This window comes from Perognathus longimembris, chromosome 22 (genome assembly GCF_023159225.1).
Source record: "Perognathus longimembris pacificus isolate PPM17 chromosome 22, ASM2315922v1, whole genome shotgun sequence".
Classification (NCBI taxonomy): Eukaryota; Metazoa; Chordata; class Mammalia; order Rodentia; family Heteromyidae; genus Perognathus; species Perognathus longimembris.
The window spans coordinates 29710666-29727914 of NC_063182.1; the positions used below are offsets into that span (position 1 = coordinate 29710666).

Consider the following 17249-nt stretch of genomic DNA (forward strand, 5'->3'; position numbering starts at 1 on the left):
GGACATCATGAGTTCAAGACCAGCCTTGGATACATAACATGACTTTATCAACAAAAACAACAAGAAGGAACTAGAAATATGGCTTGGTTGGTAGAGCTCTATTGCCAAAAATAAACATTAAAATATTTTCAGGGCTGGGAATATGGCCTAGTGGCAAGCGTGCTCACCTTGTATACATGAAGAAGCCCTGGGTTCGATTCCCCAGCACCATATATTAGAAAATGGCCAGAAGTGGCGCTGTGGCTCAAGTGGTAGAGTGCTAGCCTTGAGCACAAAGAAGCCAGGGACGGTGCTCAGGCCCTGAGTCCAAGGCCCAGGACTGGCCAAAATATATATATTTTTTTTAATTGAAAAGTGACACTGTAAAATGTTGATTTTAATGAAATAGTCCTAGAAATTACACAGAGTACAGCAAGTTACACAAGAACTCAACCACAATCTATGTGATATACATATATATATACATATAATCCTTTTTTATATATAATCCTTTTATAGCAAAAGATTAGAGACAACTTTTGGGTGTCGTAGCAGTAAGATTCAGTGACTGATTGAATGATTGTTGAAGACGACTCCTTTAAAAGACAGAAGAGTCAAAGGTGACTCTTGCTCTTCAGGTAGAGAAGGAAAACCATTACAGAGGAAGAGGGTATGGATTTCTACATAACAAGTTTGAGAGTATTCAAGTTGTGAATGAACCTGGCCAGAGACTAGAACTCACACATCCATTTGCATGAAGATGTAGATGAAACCATAGGAATAAGAAGACCACCAGCAGAAGGTGAGGCAGCAACACCGCAGTTGACATGGGGCTTGGCAAACATGCAGTTTCTAATGCAGACTCCTTAGTCTCATTACACAAATGCCAAAAGCCTGTAGAGTCCTAACAGGGTACATATGTAAAAGGAGACCCAGGTAGTTTGACGGGATGGGCAGGATTGGAATAAATGGGAGTAGAAAATGATGGAAGGGGTAAGACAGATCAAGCTTCATTATACTCACGGATGAACTGAACCTCCTTTGCATGTGTACACTAATCCCTGCCTCTTTGTTCCAGACCTTGATATACCCTGATGTGTATTTAGGAACAAGGCCACATGCACCTCAACGTGACGCCATTGTACTTGCCTTCACTCGCTTTGTCCCGCCAGCTCACCTTGCAGTAAAGTGCAAGAGAGTCAATGAATTCACATCTATTTTCTAATTCTGGGTGCTAAAGTAAGAGCTTACCTGTCTAGAACTTTTTGTATATCTAAGAAAAGCAGGTAAAACAAGTTCTTGGTTCAAATAGGTTGAGGTAAAGATCACAGGCATGAAAAATCAGGTCCTCACAACTCACCTCTACCGGCTTTCAAACATTTCCAGACAGATATGCAAGATAGTATTTGGACTAATTTCCACATCTTGCCTTCACTGTTTATTCATTTAGAGTATTATCTCTGCCATCCCGTTCTCACCTACGAATCTCTCTAAACCCAGGTACACCAGAGGAAGAAAACAGGATCGTGCCCAGAGGCCTACCCAGGAAAACAAAATCAAAACCTCATCTCAACAAATAGGCCAAGAGTGGTGGAGCACCTGTGCTCTCAGCTGAGCAGGAACAGGAGGTGTAGGAAGGAAGATAATTGTCTGAAGCCAATCCAGGTAGGAACATGAGTGAGACCTTGTTTGAAAAATAACTAAGACAAAATAGAACTGGGAACAAGGCTCAAGTGACAGACTACCTTTCTACAAAGGTAGAGATCCTGAATTCAAACCTTAGTAATACCAAAAACTCAGAAAAATCTTAATCTTTGGTAATTTCTCTTTTCCTAAAGAATATTTAAACTCCATTTTGCTATTAGGCCAGGGAGTCTCCTGAAACTAGTCAAACTAAGTTGAAAACCTCTCATTCTTTTGAATTCCATGGCGTATCTCCAATTACCTACTTCATTGTTTATTCACTGTTGTATTTTCTAATCTCTCCTTCAGAATGAGGATGTGGCCACTAAGATTAATTATAGAAAGCATTCAATAAGTGTTAAATAAATGTAATGGAGATTAACCAAACACTGGTCATAGAACATGCTGTACCACATAAATGCCAAGGAATGACAGATACATGAATAGCAACCACAAATCACAATTATTGACACTGGCAAACATTTCCATGCAAATTACACTTAATTTATGTCATCGGAATACTGTATGACACAAAATTACAGAGTCCTGGACCAGGAATACCACCTACTTCAACAGTCTCATGTCATGTGACTGAGCAATAAAATCTGCAAGCAGAGCTCCATTGTCCCCTGCCGTGCAATGCCACCTGCCTGATTTGCTTCTCAGGGCTCAGGAATTCATAGTAAAACAGAACAGGCCAAGGAAACCAGCCACAAGTACAAACACATCCACAGGACAGAGAAGCACGCATCTCCAAGTAATTTCAACCCCTAAGACTAGCTTCATGTTCTCTTCCGATCTATTTTAATTTCCTATTGAGAACATTTTCAGGCCACCAGTAGTGATGTACATCTATAATCCAAGGCACTCAAGAGGTAGAAATTGGAAGAATTGTTGTTTTGAGGCCAGTCCAGGCAAAAAGTTAGTAAAGCTTCATCTCAGTAAACAGGGAGCCATGGTATCATAGGCTGTCATGTAGTTCCCAGTTGTGTAGGAAGTACAGGTAGGAGGATTACAGTTCAAAGCCAGTCCCAGGCAGGGACATGAAAAACTACCTAAACAATAAGGAACTGGGGTGTGGCTCAAGACTACCTCCCTAGAAAGAGAAAGAGACACAGACACACAGAGAAGCAGAGGCAGAGACACACAAACAGACATAAGCTGAAACAGAGAAAGACAGAGACAAGGAGACAGAGAGACAGTCAGAGATAGAAAGCAAGACAGAGACAAAGAGGACACAAAGAAGAAGACACAGGAGAAAGACAGGAAGACACATGGAATGTTAGTGGAAGGAATAGTTCTAACTTAAAATTTTTTAACTAATAAGAAAATATAACACAAACTTTTTCCCAAGGTGGGCCAGTGTGTTTTCTCTTATTCTAGCAAAATGCAGAGGACAGGGCAATGTATACAGAATATCAGTTGACTTGGTTGGTGGTTCTGAAGGCCAGAAGTCCAAGACCATGTGACCATCTGTTAGAAATCTGGCATAGTCCTCTTGCGCACTGTAAGATGGCGGAGGGTCTCAGGGCAGAACAGAGAGAGCAAGCCGGCTTGGATCTCTTTTCTCTTCTGATACAATTGTTAATTCCACCATGATGGCTCCCTTTGAATAACTGTATCTGGTCCTAATCATCTTCCCAAAGTCTCAACTCCCATATCATTAACATAGGAATTTGAGGATTTTTTTTTCCAACACAGGAACTTTTAGGAGACACATTCAAAGCAGGTCAAATCTAAATCCCTTCTTAGGTAAGCATTCCGTTTATTACGCTTTATATCCCTAAACAAAGAAGTGTGCCAAGCACAGGGCAACTGCTCCTTAAATGTCCTTTCAACAAACATCCACAGTTTTAAAGGAGCAATTATTTAGACAAAACTCAGCCTAGTAATTTGAAGCCAGCTTGGGAAAAAAGTAGGTTTGAGAAATCCCTTTTGAACCAATAGCTGGGGCCGGTGGCGCATGGAACAGCATCCCTTGGCTTTTCCTACTGCAGAAAGCTTAAACAGGAAGATTGTAGTCCAGGCCAGCCTCAGGCAAAAAGCAAGCACCTCACACATAACCAGAGCAGAAAGAACCGGAAGCATGTCTCAAGCAGTAGAGCAAATGCCTTTGAAGTTCAAAGCCCTGCATTCAATCCTCTGTATCATAGACAGAAAGAAAGAGGGCGGGCAGTGAAGGAGGAAGGAAAGAAATTCCCACGTACCACATATTGTTACGCACAACAAAATGGCTTCTAATTGGTTAAAAGAAACAAATTCCAGGGGCTGGGGATATGGCCTAGTGGCAAGAGTGCCTGCCTCATATACATGAGGCCCTGGGTTCGATTCCCCAGCACCACATATACAGAAAACGGCCAGAAGTGGCGCTGTGGCTCAAGTGGCAGAGTGCTAGCCTTGAGCCGGAAGAAGCCAAGGACAGTGCTCAGGCCCTGAGTCCAAGGCCCAGGACTGGCAAAAAAAAAAAAAGAAACAAATTCTATATGATGTGCCTGAAAAAGCACGTATTTGTAAATGCACACATTATTTATTACTCTGGTATGAAAATACTGAAATATATTTACCCATTGTAAGACTCAGACACACCAGCAAATGGTCCGTTTTCACATTTGGCATAAATAAATACAAAAGTCAAGGCGAGAGCCACCGTAGATGTCAGCAATGCAAACTTCATGGTATTTTTACATGCCATCTTGAATTTTGAAACAAGGACACCACCTAAAATCTGACCAAGGGCAGCACCAGGAATTAGAACAGCCCCTAGTGAGAAACAAAACCATGAGAGACACACATAGAAATTCAGTCACGCACACCAACAATTGGAAAATATTAAAAATAGCAATAAGGATGTAAAAGCAAAAGCAGTTATCAAACACACAAGTGTACAAGTGACCTCACTGTTCCACTAGGCAATGGCTTAATAAAATAATATGCTGAGTATTTACTCTCTTTACCTCATGTCCACTATCTCAAGTTTATACAATAAATTGTCTGATACAGAAAATCAGACTTTTATCAAAGTCAGTAAGAAGTATACATTTCAAATAGGAAATATCCAAAGTTATATGTTACCCTTATAAAAGCATAATGTGTTAAAGTAAAATAAGTACATGAAATTAAACAACAACAAAAGAAGTTTTACCTCCAAGGGTAGCTGCAAAGCTGGATGTCAATCCAAATTGATTTTCTATAAATTTAGGTAAAAATGTAGCAAATCCAGTAGTGACTAAAGCTTCAGAAGAGGTTGATAGAACTAAACACATAAAGACAGTATTCCTCATCAGATTCTAAAGAAAAAAATACAGTTCACCAAATGAATGACTCTCAACATACTGCCCAGTGCAGCATTAAGCACAATGCAATGGGTTTTTAATAAACACATAGTAGCCTGGAAACACAGGATGTCTTCCAACATAAAAATATAAATAACTATGGATGATTAATACATTTACATTTACAATGATGGAAAACGTATATGTGGAGCACTAGAAAACAGAGCAGTCACTCATTAGGACAATGATTAAGCTGTTATCATACTCGAGGGGCCAGAAAGAGCAGGTAAAAAAGCCTGCTCAGGAAGGCTCCCTTCCCAGACTTACTATAATTATTCACACTATCCCTTGTTACATTTTTAAATTATGTTTTGAAGCCATCTGTCCAGTGAATGAATGTCTTAAGACTGTAAGTACAGGTGCAAATAGTTTCCAAGGAGCAAGCTCATATCTTTCCATAATTCAAAACTCAGTAATTGAAAATCTTAGCTATACACGTTAGCAACTAACCCAGTGTCTATATTGCTATATCTCTCATAATTAGCCTAAACTAAATCTCTCATATTTAGCCTAAACTAGTAAATTTTCTGAAATCCAAGATAGATACATGTGGCACTGGTTGCTGACTGGGGAGTAGAACTTCTTTCCAAAGACAAAAGAAAAAGATCACAAATTGAATATAGGAAGATAAGTCAAAAGCACACTAACATGTAATGTCTCATCTGTACATTTAAACAGAGAAGATCAAACAGTATCCATTTGTTATTGCTTTATTTTACCTTAAGAGCAGCTGGGAAATCTTTAATACTTTTCCCAAAATTCTCATCTGTGTGATGTAAAACAGTACTTTTATTCTGATGAGCCTGGGAAGTTTTTCCAGCTTGAATCTTTGCTGTACCTAAGAACATAGCAAATTTAATCACTTGCTTATCCTTTCCAAAATGGTTCCTTATAATTAGCATATACTTCCACAAGTATACAAATTCCCTAAGAAATAGGGCCAGTTCTTCTCTCACTAACACTAAGAGAATTCCCATCAGTCTAAACATTTTAAAATAAGACAGTTTTGCTTCCAACACAAACTTATTCTTTTATTTGGAGTCTACGACAATTGTTCGTATCTTTCAAGTGGTTCTTTTTTCATCATAGATGTATTTTAAAATGTTTATGTTTTTTACCTTGGCCTTCTAATGGAAATATTTGCCGGCAGATGAAATATCATCACACCCTTTGATTTAACAATAGTTCTGTGAATAAATCTAAGACCATGTTAAATGGATAGTTATAAACTGGATGAGCCAGGATGGAAAGAAATTAATATTATTGTTGCTGTTATATTTAATGTACCAAGTGTATTTCCTTTGGTGTACCCCATGTGGTTACTGTATATGATTTTGGTACACTGGATAGTCTACATATGCTTACCTGAACTAGGGAAGGGAAAGAAAAATGAGGGAGGGGGTAACAAATATGACAAGAAATGTACTCACTACATTATTATGTTACTGACCCCCCCCCCCGCGGTACATTGCCTTATCAATAAATTTAATAAAAAATAAAAAGAAAGTAATTTTGCAAATTTTCAAAACAAAACAAAAAAATCAATGAGTTCACCTACTCAGAAGGCATCAAGTTTTCTTTTGTTCATGTCCAAAATGTCATCATCTATCCTTTTACAAATAACAATGGAAACAACTAATGGAAGGTGAATGTGTGTGTGCATGTGTGTGTGTGTGTGTGTGTGTGTGTGTGTGCACGCACATATATACGCATATATGTGGTGAAAAAGTGAATGACCTGCAGAGAGATTTTAGTGATTATTCAAAAGGTATGCCCCTATACTTTCAACTATAAATAATTATCGTGAATGATGTAATTAGATTGGTCCTTGAAACTGATGCCCAATCGAACATGAGCTGACAATTTATCATATCTTTCATACAGATAAAGTAGGAATCAGGATAAAACAAATGAGTAAATACTAGAGATGAATATGCATAGTTTCAGTAATTACCAGTTTGAAATAAAACTGATGAATGTTAAGATTGTTAGCTTCTATTTCTCAAAATAGAGTTAGATGTTTATAAATTTATGTAGGCAACTGATATTCTATAAAATAAACAAGACAATTTTTGGTTCTTATTGATCTTATAGAAAGCAATATCTGATCTAGAATAAAATGCTTTAGTTTACAACAATATATTTACCTGGTAAATGTTTTGGAAAGCAAGAGAAAGGTATTATCAACGACCAAGCGAAGAGCCAAGCTATAAGAAATCCAATCCACCAAGCCCCTAGCCACCTTGGGTCATCTTCTGTAACACCAGCACTGTGAGGGGAAAACAGGAAAACGCAGCTCAGTCATGTCAACTAAAACTCAGTTATGCATTCACATAGTTTACAATTCATTTACTCCATTATGAATTCACATTATAGTTGGATGGCTTGAGCTACAATATCCTGATATCTAAGTGTGTGTGTGTGTGTGTGTGTGTGTGTGTGTGTGTGAGTGTGTGTGTGTGTGTGTGTGTTTGCGGACTCGAGTGCCAGTCCTGTGGCTAGAACTCAGGACCTGGGTGCTGACACTGAGCATTTTTGCTCAAGGCTGGTGCTCTACCACTTGAGGCATAGCTCCACTTCTAGCTTTTTAGTGGTTAACTGGAGATAAGAGTCTCATGGCTTTCCTGCCCAAGCTGGCTTCCAACAGCTGTCCTCAGACCTCAGCCTCCACAGGAGCTAGGACTACAGGCACAAGCAACCACAGTCAGTAAAATTTTAATAACACCAGTGTAATAAATCCAGAAGCATATAGCAGACATAAATGAGTTATAAGAAAAATAGTTTAGGGGCTTGGAATATGGCTTAGCGGTAGAGTGCTTGCCTTGCATGCATGAAGCCCTGGGTTCAATTCCTCGGCACCACATAAACAGAAAAAGCCGGAAGTAGCGCTGTGGCAAAAGAGGTAGAGTGCTAGCCTTGAGCAAAAAGAAGCCAGGGACAGTGCTCAGGCCCTGAGTCCCAAGCCCCAAGACTGGCCAAAAAAACAAAAACAAACAAAAGAACAACAGTTTAGGTTTTTAAATGGCAAATATGTCATAAAAGTTTTAAATATTTAATAGTAAATGTAAATATATTAAATCCATGAAAACATACATAGAATTTCTATATATTTTTACTTAATTTTAGTTTTGTATATATCTTTTACTTTATGCAATGAAATAATCTTATAGGCACATGTTTAGTTTAAAAGCTGATCACACTGCATTTCAATTCTAGCATTTCTTTTAATTTGACTTAATTTTTTTATATAATGGTTCTCTTATTTTAATACTGATAGGCTCTTTCCAAAAGCTTTCACCTCTATCATTCATATAATTACTCACTGTCCTAAAAATCTGCTTGTCCCATTCCGGGTGTCGGTGTGCATATCTATTTCATTGTCTCCCCATGACTGGACTAAGAGTAACAGGGCAGAGAACAAACCACATACCCAGCATGATTTCTTACTCATCACTGTGTTCATGCTAAGCTTAGTACAGTTATGGCTCTCCAGGGCAAATTATGAAATAGTGTCTCACCAAAGGTCACCAACTTCCCTATTCAGGGAAAGAATGCAGTGGCTAAGAGGGCTCTTAGATTTAAAACATCTTCATGTCTTGACAATTTGCCATTTGCCAGTATGTTTACATCGACTGCCTTATAGAATGAGGCAGGATATAAGCTAACATAAAGACAGGATATAAGCTAACATAAATATGATATCTGGACTATGGTACAGGATAAATAATATGATCTACTACTATTTTACTACTGTTATTGTCACAGTTGTTAAAGCAATATAATGATGATTTCTACAATATTACCATTGATACCAGAGAACTTATTCTAACAATCATATTCCTTTCAAACGATTCATGCTATCCACTGCCAAGTAAATCTACTGAAACCATAGTTCACTTTTATTCCGGTTACCTGTGCTCCTAAATAATACTGGGATCCCAAATACATATATTTAATAATTTCACCAGAGGACATGACAATGAAAATGGCAAATAAAATTGTGTATTCAATTTTGTTCCCTAAAAATTCTTCATGACATCCTGAATAAGCATTGAAAAACATTCAGTGATCTTCACGTTTCTAAAATAAAATAAATTTAAATGAAAGAAAACAGATATCGCCTTGCCTTTCTCCCAGAGCAATGTCAATGTACATGGTTAACAGCTGTCCGCCCAACACATAGCCAATTGCGGGACCTAAGATTGACATAGAATAGCCGATTCCTAGAAGAAGATTAAAGGCATTAGAAACAGCCATGTAGACAACGTTGTTTCACATTATCGAAAAATCATGATGCTAAATACTTTACTGTACAAAATTCTAATTAGACCCGCATCAAAATTAAATTGATTTCCTCCCTAAAATAATGATATTGGAATGATATCCATTTGGTCAGCTGTTAGGACACAGCACCTAAAATGTCTGACTCACTGCAAAAGTTGTTGGATTGCAATAATAATTGTAATAAGCCAAATAATTACTAAGCCATGGGCAGCTATACCATGACAACTGGTGGCAGGATAGAACACCCATCGCTATCCTTTACTAACAGTAATAATACTGTTTACAATCTTGCAGAGGAACATAATGTGAAACACTGTGATCTTTCCCACTCTCCACGTACTGGAAAGCATTCATTAGCATCACATATGGCCATTTTCAAAGCCTAAACTGGCTAAGTCCATTTCATACAAGTAACCAATGCACTCTTAGTTATTTGGTTAGACTGCCACATTTTAATATGCAATGGAATTAAATTAAGCATATATCTGCCAGATATTTTAAATTTTCCTACTTTGCACATTTGCAAGAAAAAAAATTCTAGACTATTTTAGTACTGGGGTTCTTATTCTCAGATGGAAAATAATAAAACTTTATTTACACCCCAAACTTAGTATCTCATTGGCAAAATGACTTATGTAGTAAATTATATGTTCAACGATGATGATAAGATGATCTTAAAAATATGTTTTTATTTATCAGTCAACTACTTGAATATTATTGCTGTGTTTTAAAATGCCAAAAATTGTTTGTAGGAAAAGTTATTTTGGGTGTTGTTGTTGTTGTTGTTGTTTTGACAGTCCTGGGGCTTGAACTCAGGGCCTGGGCTTCTTTTTGCTCAAGGCTAGTATTTTACCACTTGAGCCACAGCCCTACTTCTGGTTTTTTTCTGTTTATGTGGTTCTGAGGAATCGAACCGAGAGCTTCATGCATGCAAGGCAAGCACTCTACAACTAAGCCACATTCCCAGAAAAAGTTCCCATAGAAAAAGTTTTATTAGGAGCTGGGAATATGGCCTAGTGGCAAGAGTGCTTGCCTCGTATACATGAAGCCCTGGGTTCGATTCCTTAGCACCACATATACAGAAAAAGCCCAAAGTGGTGCTGTGGCTCAATTGGCCCAGTGTTAGCCTTAAGCAAAAAGAAGAAGATAGGGATGGGACTCATACCCTGAGTTCAAGCCCCAAGACTGGCAAAAAAAAAAAAAAAAAAGTTTTATTAAAAATGCTAGAAAATAATGATTTATAAATTACTTTTTGTGGCAGATATTTTGAAATGATTTTCAATTGGTTTAGACTGAAAATATCAGAAAAGTACCTTATGAATTTTGTAAGAATACAAAATTGTGGTAATTTATATACTAGTCATTGTTATTACATAATACTAATTAACGTATCATATGATATTTAGAAGTTTCCATATTAGGAGTGTGCTGAAGTGAACTTAGTGTTTCTGTCTCTGTCATGGATGCACTGAACATACTGACTTCTGGTAACTGTGACAATCAATCCCTAACAGACCATGGAAGAATGTAACCTCAATCCACTCTATTAACTGACAACATGGCAGTAAATCAAAAAATAAATTTAGTGATGTATTACCTAATGGAAATAACTATAACACTACAACTAACTTTTTTGTTTTGTTTTGTTTTTGTGGTCCTTGAGTTCAAATCTAGGGTCTATATACTAGCAAGTGCTCTACCACTGAGCTATATCCCCAGCCCTAACTTTTTAATGAATTTGTTATTCTTTCCTTGTAAAACAAACAGTGAGACAAAATGACAGAAGGACCATTTTGTTGGAGAGTAAGCTTACCTATATAGAGAGAAGATTTGTGTGTGGGCACAGAGTCGTCAATGAAGGCTGTCCCCAGAGTGTAGAGAGGGGTTCCTCCCGTCCCCAGTAACAGTTGTCCCAAGATGAAGACATACAAGTAGTTAGAAAGTGATGAGCTCGAAGACGTACAGCCGGTGCTATTCCTTGTTGTTAAGCAAGTATCTTTTGTGAAAGAAAACATGAACTGTGAAGTTACAGGAATGAATCACTTAACCATCTACTTTATAAATGATAGCGGTCTATGATAACCTTTGTGTTTCTTCCAATCACTTCATTTTGATTACATTTAATCTATAAAAAGACATGAATCACTTAGAGAAGAATGTTGAAATATTGCCATGTAAGAATTTAGGAAGCATGAAACAGAACTAAGAAACACCACTTAAGAATCAAAATTACAAATGTTCAAGCAAGCAAATCTACACACAAATGGTACTGAGAAGACTTTAAGAAAGAAAAATGATGATGAGGATTGCTGCAATGTCAGGGCCCAAACAGGCTTATGAACACATGGAAATGGTGTCACCGAAGGAAAGAAAACAATGTCTGTGGACTAAAATAACTTAAGACCTATGTGAAATTAAGCAAAAAGGAGGTCAGAAAAGAAACTCACACAAGAGTGGGGAAAAGATAATAAAGATTGGAAAAGTCTTAAGAAAACCACCAGAAAACTGGAAGTGGCACTGTGGCTCAAGTGATAGAGTACAGAGAGGCTCAGCACCCAGGCCCTGAATTCAAGCCCCAGGATCAGCACACAAACACACACACACACACACACACACACACACACACACACACACACACGCACACGCAAACGCACAAGAAGACTATAGACTTGAAAACTAAAGTGGAATAAAGAAAAACTAAAGATGCTATGGTTTAAGAGATTAGAGAATAAGTTATAAATATGAGCTTAATCCAAAAATAACAAAACAAGTAAATAGGCAGGGGAAAAAAAATCTCAATTTTTAATTAAGGAAACTTTCTTAAAACGGACACCAAAGACACATACCTGAAGTTCTAACTATTCAAGAGGGTGAGATCCTGAGGACCATAGTTCAGAGTCTCCATAGAAAAATTCATGAGATACCATTTCTAATAAGGCAGCAAAATGCTGGATGGAGGCAAGATTTAAATGGCAAAGCACCAGCCACGAACAAGAGAACTTTTGCTGTTATTATTGTTGTCGTTGATGGTGGTAGTGTTCGTCGTGGGGCTTGACCTCTGGACCTGGGCGCTGTCCCTGAGCTCTTCAGCTCAAGGCTAGCACTCTCCCATTTTGAGGCACCGTGCCACTTCTGGTTTTCTAGTGGTTAACTGGAGATAAGAGTCTCAAAGACTTTCCTGCCCCAGCTGGTTTTGAACCGCGATCCTCAGATTTCAGCCCCCAGAGTAGCTAGAATTACAGGCACGAGCCACCAGCGCCCAGCTGCAAGATAACTTTTCTAAAGTTAATCAACACAGATTTGGGGTTCAGAAGGTCATAGAGCATCTCACTAAAAATGAATGTGGGACTTCCAGCACGAAGATATTCCTTTGTAAACCTAGTGGAATTTAAAGGTGAAAAATATTATTTTGAACTTTCAGGCAAAAAAAAAAACACAAACAAATGTACTTATATAGATGGAAATTAAAAATAAGTAAATTTGAACTTGGTGCAGTAGCAAAGAAATGCCAGCAAAATTAATCAACGGAAGTGGAAGGTTTCCCAGAAAGGAAACCTGCCACATGGTTCGGGAAGAAAGTTTATTGGGGGGGAAAGGAAACTGCCAGCCCACACAAGATGAGGAGACAGAGGGGAAGGAAGAAGGGAAAATGAGAAAAGAAAGAAGGGAAAATGAGCAAAAGAGCAAGAGAGAAAAGCAAAGAGAGAGGGGACTGTACTGAGCCGGATTGTATAGGGAAAAGCGGGAGGGATGGCCAGGTGGATTGGATGTGACCCCAGAGGAGGTCACTGCCTCAGGTGTGCCGGTTACCTAGGTAACTCAGACTTAAACAGGTGGGGGGGGCAATCTGCGTGGAGCCCTCCTGGGGGTGGACCTTACAGGAAGACTTTTATCAATGAAGATTTTATTCTCAAATTGGCTCAGATATATAAAGCAAAGAAACAAAGCTTCTCTTTACATCTCACAGAAATTTCTATGGGAAAAATAAAATAACCTACAAGGCAGTCCAGTTCAGCCTACTATAAATATGTTCATTCAGAGCTAGCAGGTGGACCTGAAGAACATCAGAAACAAGTTCAAAGTAATCCATTCGCTTATCTTTAAGAGACGGCTAGATACAATACATTCAACTGTTCTGTGAACTATTCTATAGTATTCTTAGTCAAAGAAACTATCTGAACTGATTTCTGCCGAGAAATCATTTTATTTTTTTAAAAAAAAGCTTTCAATCTGATTTAAGAAAGAAATTTGATAATGGGTATCAAATACAGTTAGACAGAAGGAATAAGTGTTTAGTGGTGTACAGAACAGTAGAAAGATTTTAACAACTTATTTCTGTTTTCTTTCCTATGGTTTATCCCCTGTTGTCACTGTGTTTGATTTTCTTATCCTGGGTGCTATATATACATTTATCTGAATTAGGGAAGGGAAGCGGAAGATCAAAATAGTGAGACAAAGGATAAAAGGTGAACCAATGCAACAGCGATACTCACAGGACAGTATGTTGGAAGTTAACTGTACAATTCAGGGAGGGGATTGGTGGGGGAGGGAAGGTGGGAGAAAAATTAGGGAGGGGGTAACAAATATTACAAGAAGTGTTCTCACTACCGTATGTATGTAACTATGACGCCTCTGTACATCACCTTGACAATAAAATTAAATTTAAAAAAAAAACCCAAAGCTCCAAACATGACGAAATGATGCGTAAAGGCCATGAAATGCTAAATGCTCTGACTTAGTTATTTCCCCATTGTAAAAGTGTAATTCACACTGTACCCCACAGATATGGACAATTACTGTTAGAATTTTATTAAACGCATGTGATCTAATAATGCACCACAAGATGGAGCCACTACATAGTTTAGGAAATGAGAATTTCACCTGACAGCTAACAAGTATTTATAGTGTCTGAAGCAAAAACCACAAAAGAAAAAGGCCAAACACTTAGAAGTTAAAGATCAAGCTTAGGGGCTGGGAATATGGCCTGGTAAAAGTGCTCGCCTCATATACATGAAGCCCTGGGTTCAATTCCCCAGCACCACATATATAGAAAAGGCCAGAAGTCAAGAGGTAGAGTGCTAGCCTTGAGCAAAAAGAAGCCAGGGACAGTGCTCAGGCCCTGAGTGCAAGGCCCAGGACTGGCAAAAATAAATAAATAAATAAAATAATAATAAAAAGAAAGATCAAGCTTATTCTAAGTTGTCTGTGTGTGCATGTGACCTGTCCCTTGAACTCAAGGACTAGGTTTTGACCCTGAGCTTCTTTTATTTTTCTTTCTTTCTTTCTTTTCTTTTTTTCCCTCAAGGCCAGCATTCCACCACTTGAGTCACAGCCCTATGTCTGGCTTTTTTCTGGTTTATTGGAGTTCAGTTTCACAGACTTTGGAGCCTGGGCTGGCTTTTTTTTTTTTAACTTTTAAGCCACTCTGTAGCCCACAACCCTAGGCATTCTCCATAAAGAACGAATGGCTAGAGTCATCCAGTCCGGGGCCTGGCAGCTGCAGGGGTAGGAGTGTCTTCTAGATTCACTCTCCAGCCTAAATCTCCTGGGGCAGAGATTTAAGAGGCTTCAGGGAATCCAGTTCCCCAATTTTCCAGAATCTGGTACTTTGAGATACCTAACTTTAAACAAAATCCACCTCCTTTCCACTTTTCTAGGAGAGTGACTCCCATTGTTTCTCCAGTCCCCACCCCAAGTCTGTCACTGTCCTAACAACAACAACAAAAGAGCTACAGCCTTTGTTTACACTTATGAAGTTTACAAGGCCTATTAGCATTTTCTGGCCAGGGGCGGGCGATTAGATCACTCAGACATTCCTTTCTAATGATGTCTTTTCACTCGCTTTGACACCAGTCTCACCAGCCTATCTCAGAAAACCCGATTAAGAGAAACAAAGGATCTTCGAAGGTCAACGTCTAAGGTTTGAGGTCTCCTTAAGAAATGACTCAGGAGACCTAGCTGCCTCAGCGCACTGGTGTCCACAGCTCAGAAACAGCTGAAAGGATTTTCTTCCTGCAGGTGAGGGGTAACAGTCCTAAGTCCAAATTGATATGCTTTCCCAGAAACTAGAGACCAGCCGGGTGACAGCAGAGGCCTCTTCTGCTGTTCTGATTTCTACAACTACAGGAGGTAGATGGAAAGAACTTGCACAAAGAGTCATGTCAACAAATGGACAGTCTACCTTTATGAGCGTGTAAAGGCTGGAGCCTTTGTTTACAACCCACCTGTCTCTGATGCCAGACTGGCCGCTCTTCTTCTCTCGAAACGTAATCCTAATCTACTCCCAGTGAAGTGATTTTCAAATGGACCTACCATATAGCATCCCAGAAATATAAGAAAAATCACAGCACAATACTTACTAAGGTCAACATTAGGACACTAGCCAACGCAATATTGTATGGAGCACATGAAAAATGTGAATACATAATTTATTATGAAATGAAGCCATTACTTGGATGAAAGCAGAAATGGAATGTCAGAAAAGAAATAAATGAGAGAAAGATGAGGTAGGTTGTGGTAGGCAAAGAAGAGATAACTGAAAGAGACAAAAGAGGGAGAAACAAAACACAGATCTGATAAAACATCAAGATAAAGCAAGATACAAGGAAAAGGCATGAAGAAAGTGAGAAGTGCCTGGTAAACAAACAAAAGGGAAATATTAAACAAGTAAAATATAAAGATATAAAATAGTCAAACAGGGTGAAAGTACTTGAAAAGGAAACTAAAATCATGGAAGAAAACACTTCAATGATATGATTTAAGACAATAATGCTAAAACTCACACATATGAATGAAGGCTTTACACTTCAAATACAGCAGACTGGACACATTTGGACAGTCATGCACTACAGGTATGTCACAAGTCTCAAGTACTTCTAAATGATTTCAGAACACACGGATGGACAAGAGTTATGGAATATTCTGTGCCTCTCTTCCCCTCTGTGGGAGTAGTAAGTGGACAAGTAGTAAGTGCATTTATATGTAAAAATAAAAGTTCAAAATATTATATGTATTCATTCCTTTTTTGCCCCCCTCCATCAGTATCTAGCACCTCACAGACCTCTTCTCTATAAAGACACATTTTGGAAAAAGTCTGGTTGAAGTCTGACAGAGGTGCCAAGTAAAACTGAACATGGATACCTACTTAAACGATTATGAAAGAGTGTCATGGCTACTTTGAGTGCTTGAGGAACCAGTCTTAAGGTCATACTGGGTAATCCTCATGTCAAGTCTTAAAGACAGAGCACGTCTCTCATTGGATTGGTTCTGAGAGAGATTCTGAGAGCAGAAATCCATAATCAGAGAGAGCCTGAATCTTTCCCATTGACCCTAAACTCCATTTCACCTAAGTGTGAGAGGTGTGACCTCATTTTTAATAAGTTTACTAAGTTGTCATAAGACCTTCAGCATCCTATTATCATGGCATAATTAAAATTTAGCCATCCTCACCAAAAACCAAATAATCAACAATAAAACAAACAGGTTTGCTATTGTAATTAATTGGCTCTAGATTGCTGTTCATACAACTTGAACAATTGTTCAGTAAAAACCCCTATGATTTGAAAAAAAAAAAATTTAGCCATCCTACCTAAAACTGGAGTTGAAATGGTAGTAACTACCAGCCCATAGAGCAAAAGAGAAGCAAGTGCGGGGACAATCAACGAGCTCTACAAACCTTCCTCTGTTGTCCACCAGAGGCCCACCTATCATCTGCCTGAAGACCCAGTTCCCACGGCCACTCAGTCCATTGGCGATTTTACGTGGTCTCTAGCTCTTCTATCCCTACTGAGTTATTATAAGCTCTATGAGGAGAAACGTTAGGTTTCAAGTGAGTTCTCACATTCCAAAATATATTTTTCCTGCAGCCATTTAAAAAAAAACAAAAACACCATCTCAATTTCCTCTTGGCATTTAATATCTATGAACTCTGCCAGTTTGTGACCCTCTTCCTACTTTATTGTTGGCTATTGC

The 17249-nt window shown here is 38.4% G+C and overlaps 1 protein-coding gene across 1 annotated transcript in view; it reads right to left on the minus strand.

The window, feature by feature from the left end:
• Window positions 1-17249, minus strand: part of Slco4c1 (solute carrier organic anion transporter family member 4C1) — a 49279-nt gene that overhangs the window by 14086 nt on the left and 17944 nt on the right. Inside the window, exons 3-8 of the mRNA XM_048331438.1 lie at window positions 11092-11274; window positions 9121-9217; window positions 7142-7263; window positions 5714-5832; window positions 4805-4949; window positions 4227-4422 (exon numbers count right to left, since the gene is read on the minus strand). Of these exons, the coding sequence (XP_048187395.1) occupies window positions 4227-4422; window positions 4805-4949; window positions 5714-5832; window positions 7142-7263; window positions 9121-9217; window positions 11092-11274 (862 nt within the window). The remainder of the gene's footprint in view (window positions 1-4226; window positions 4423-4804; window positions 4950-5713; window positions 5833-7141; window positions 7264-9120; window positions 9218-11091; window positions 11275-17249) is intronic.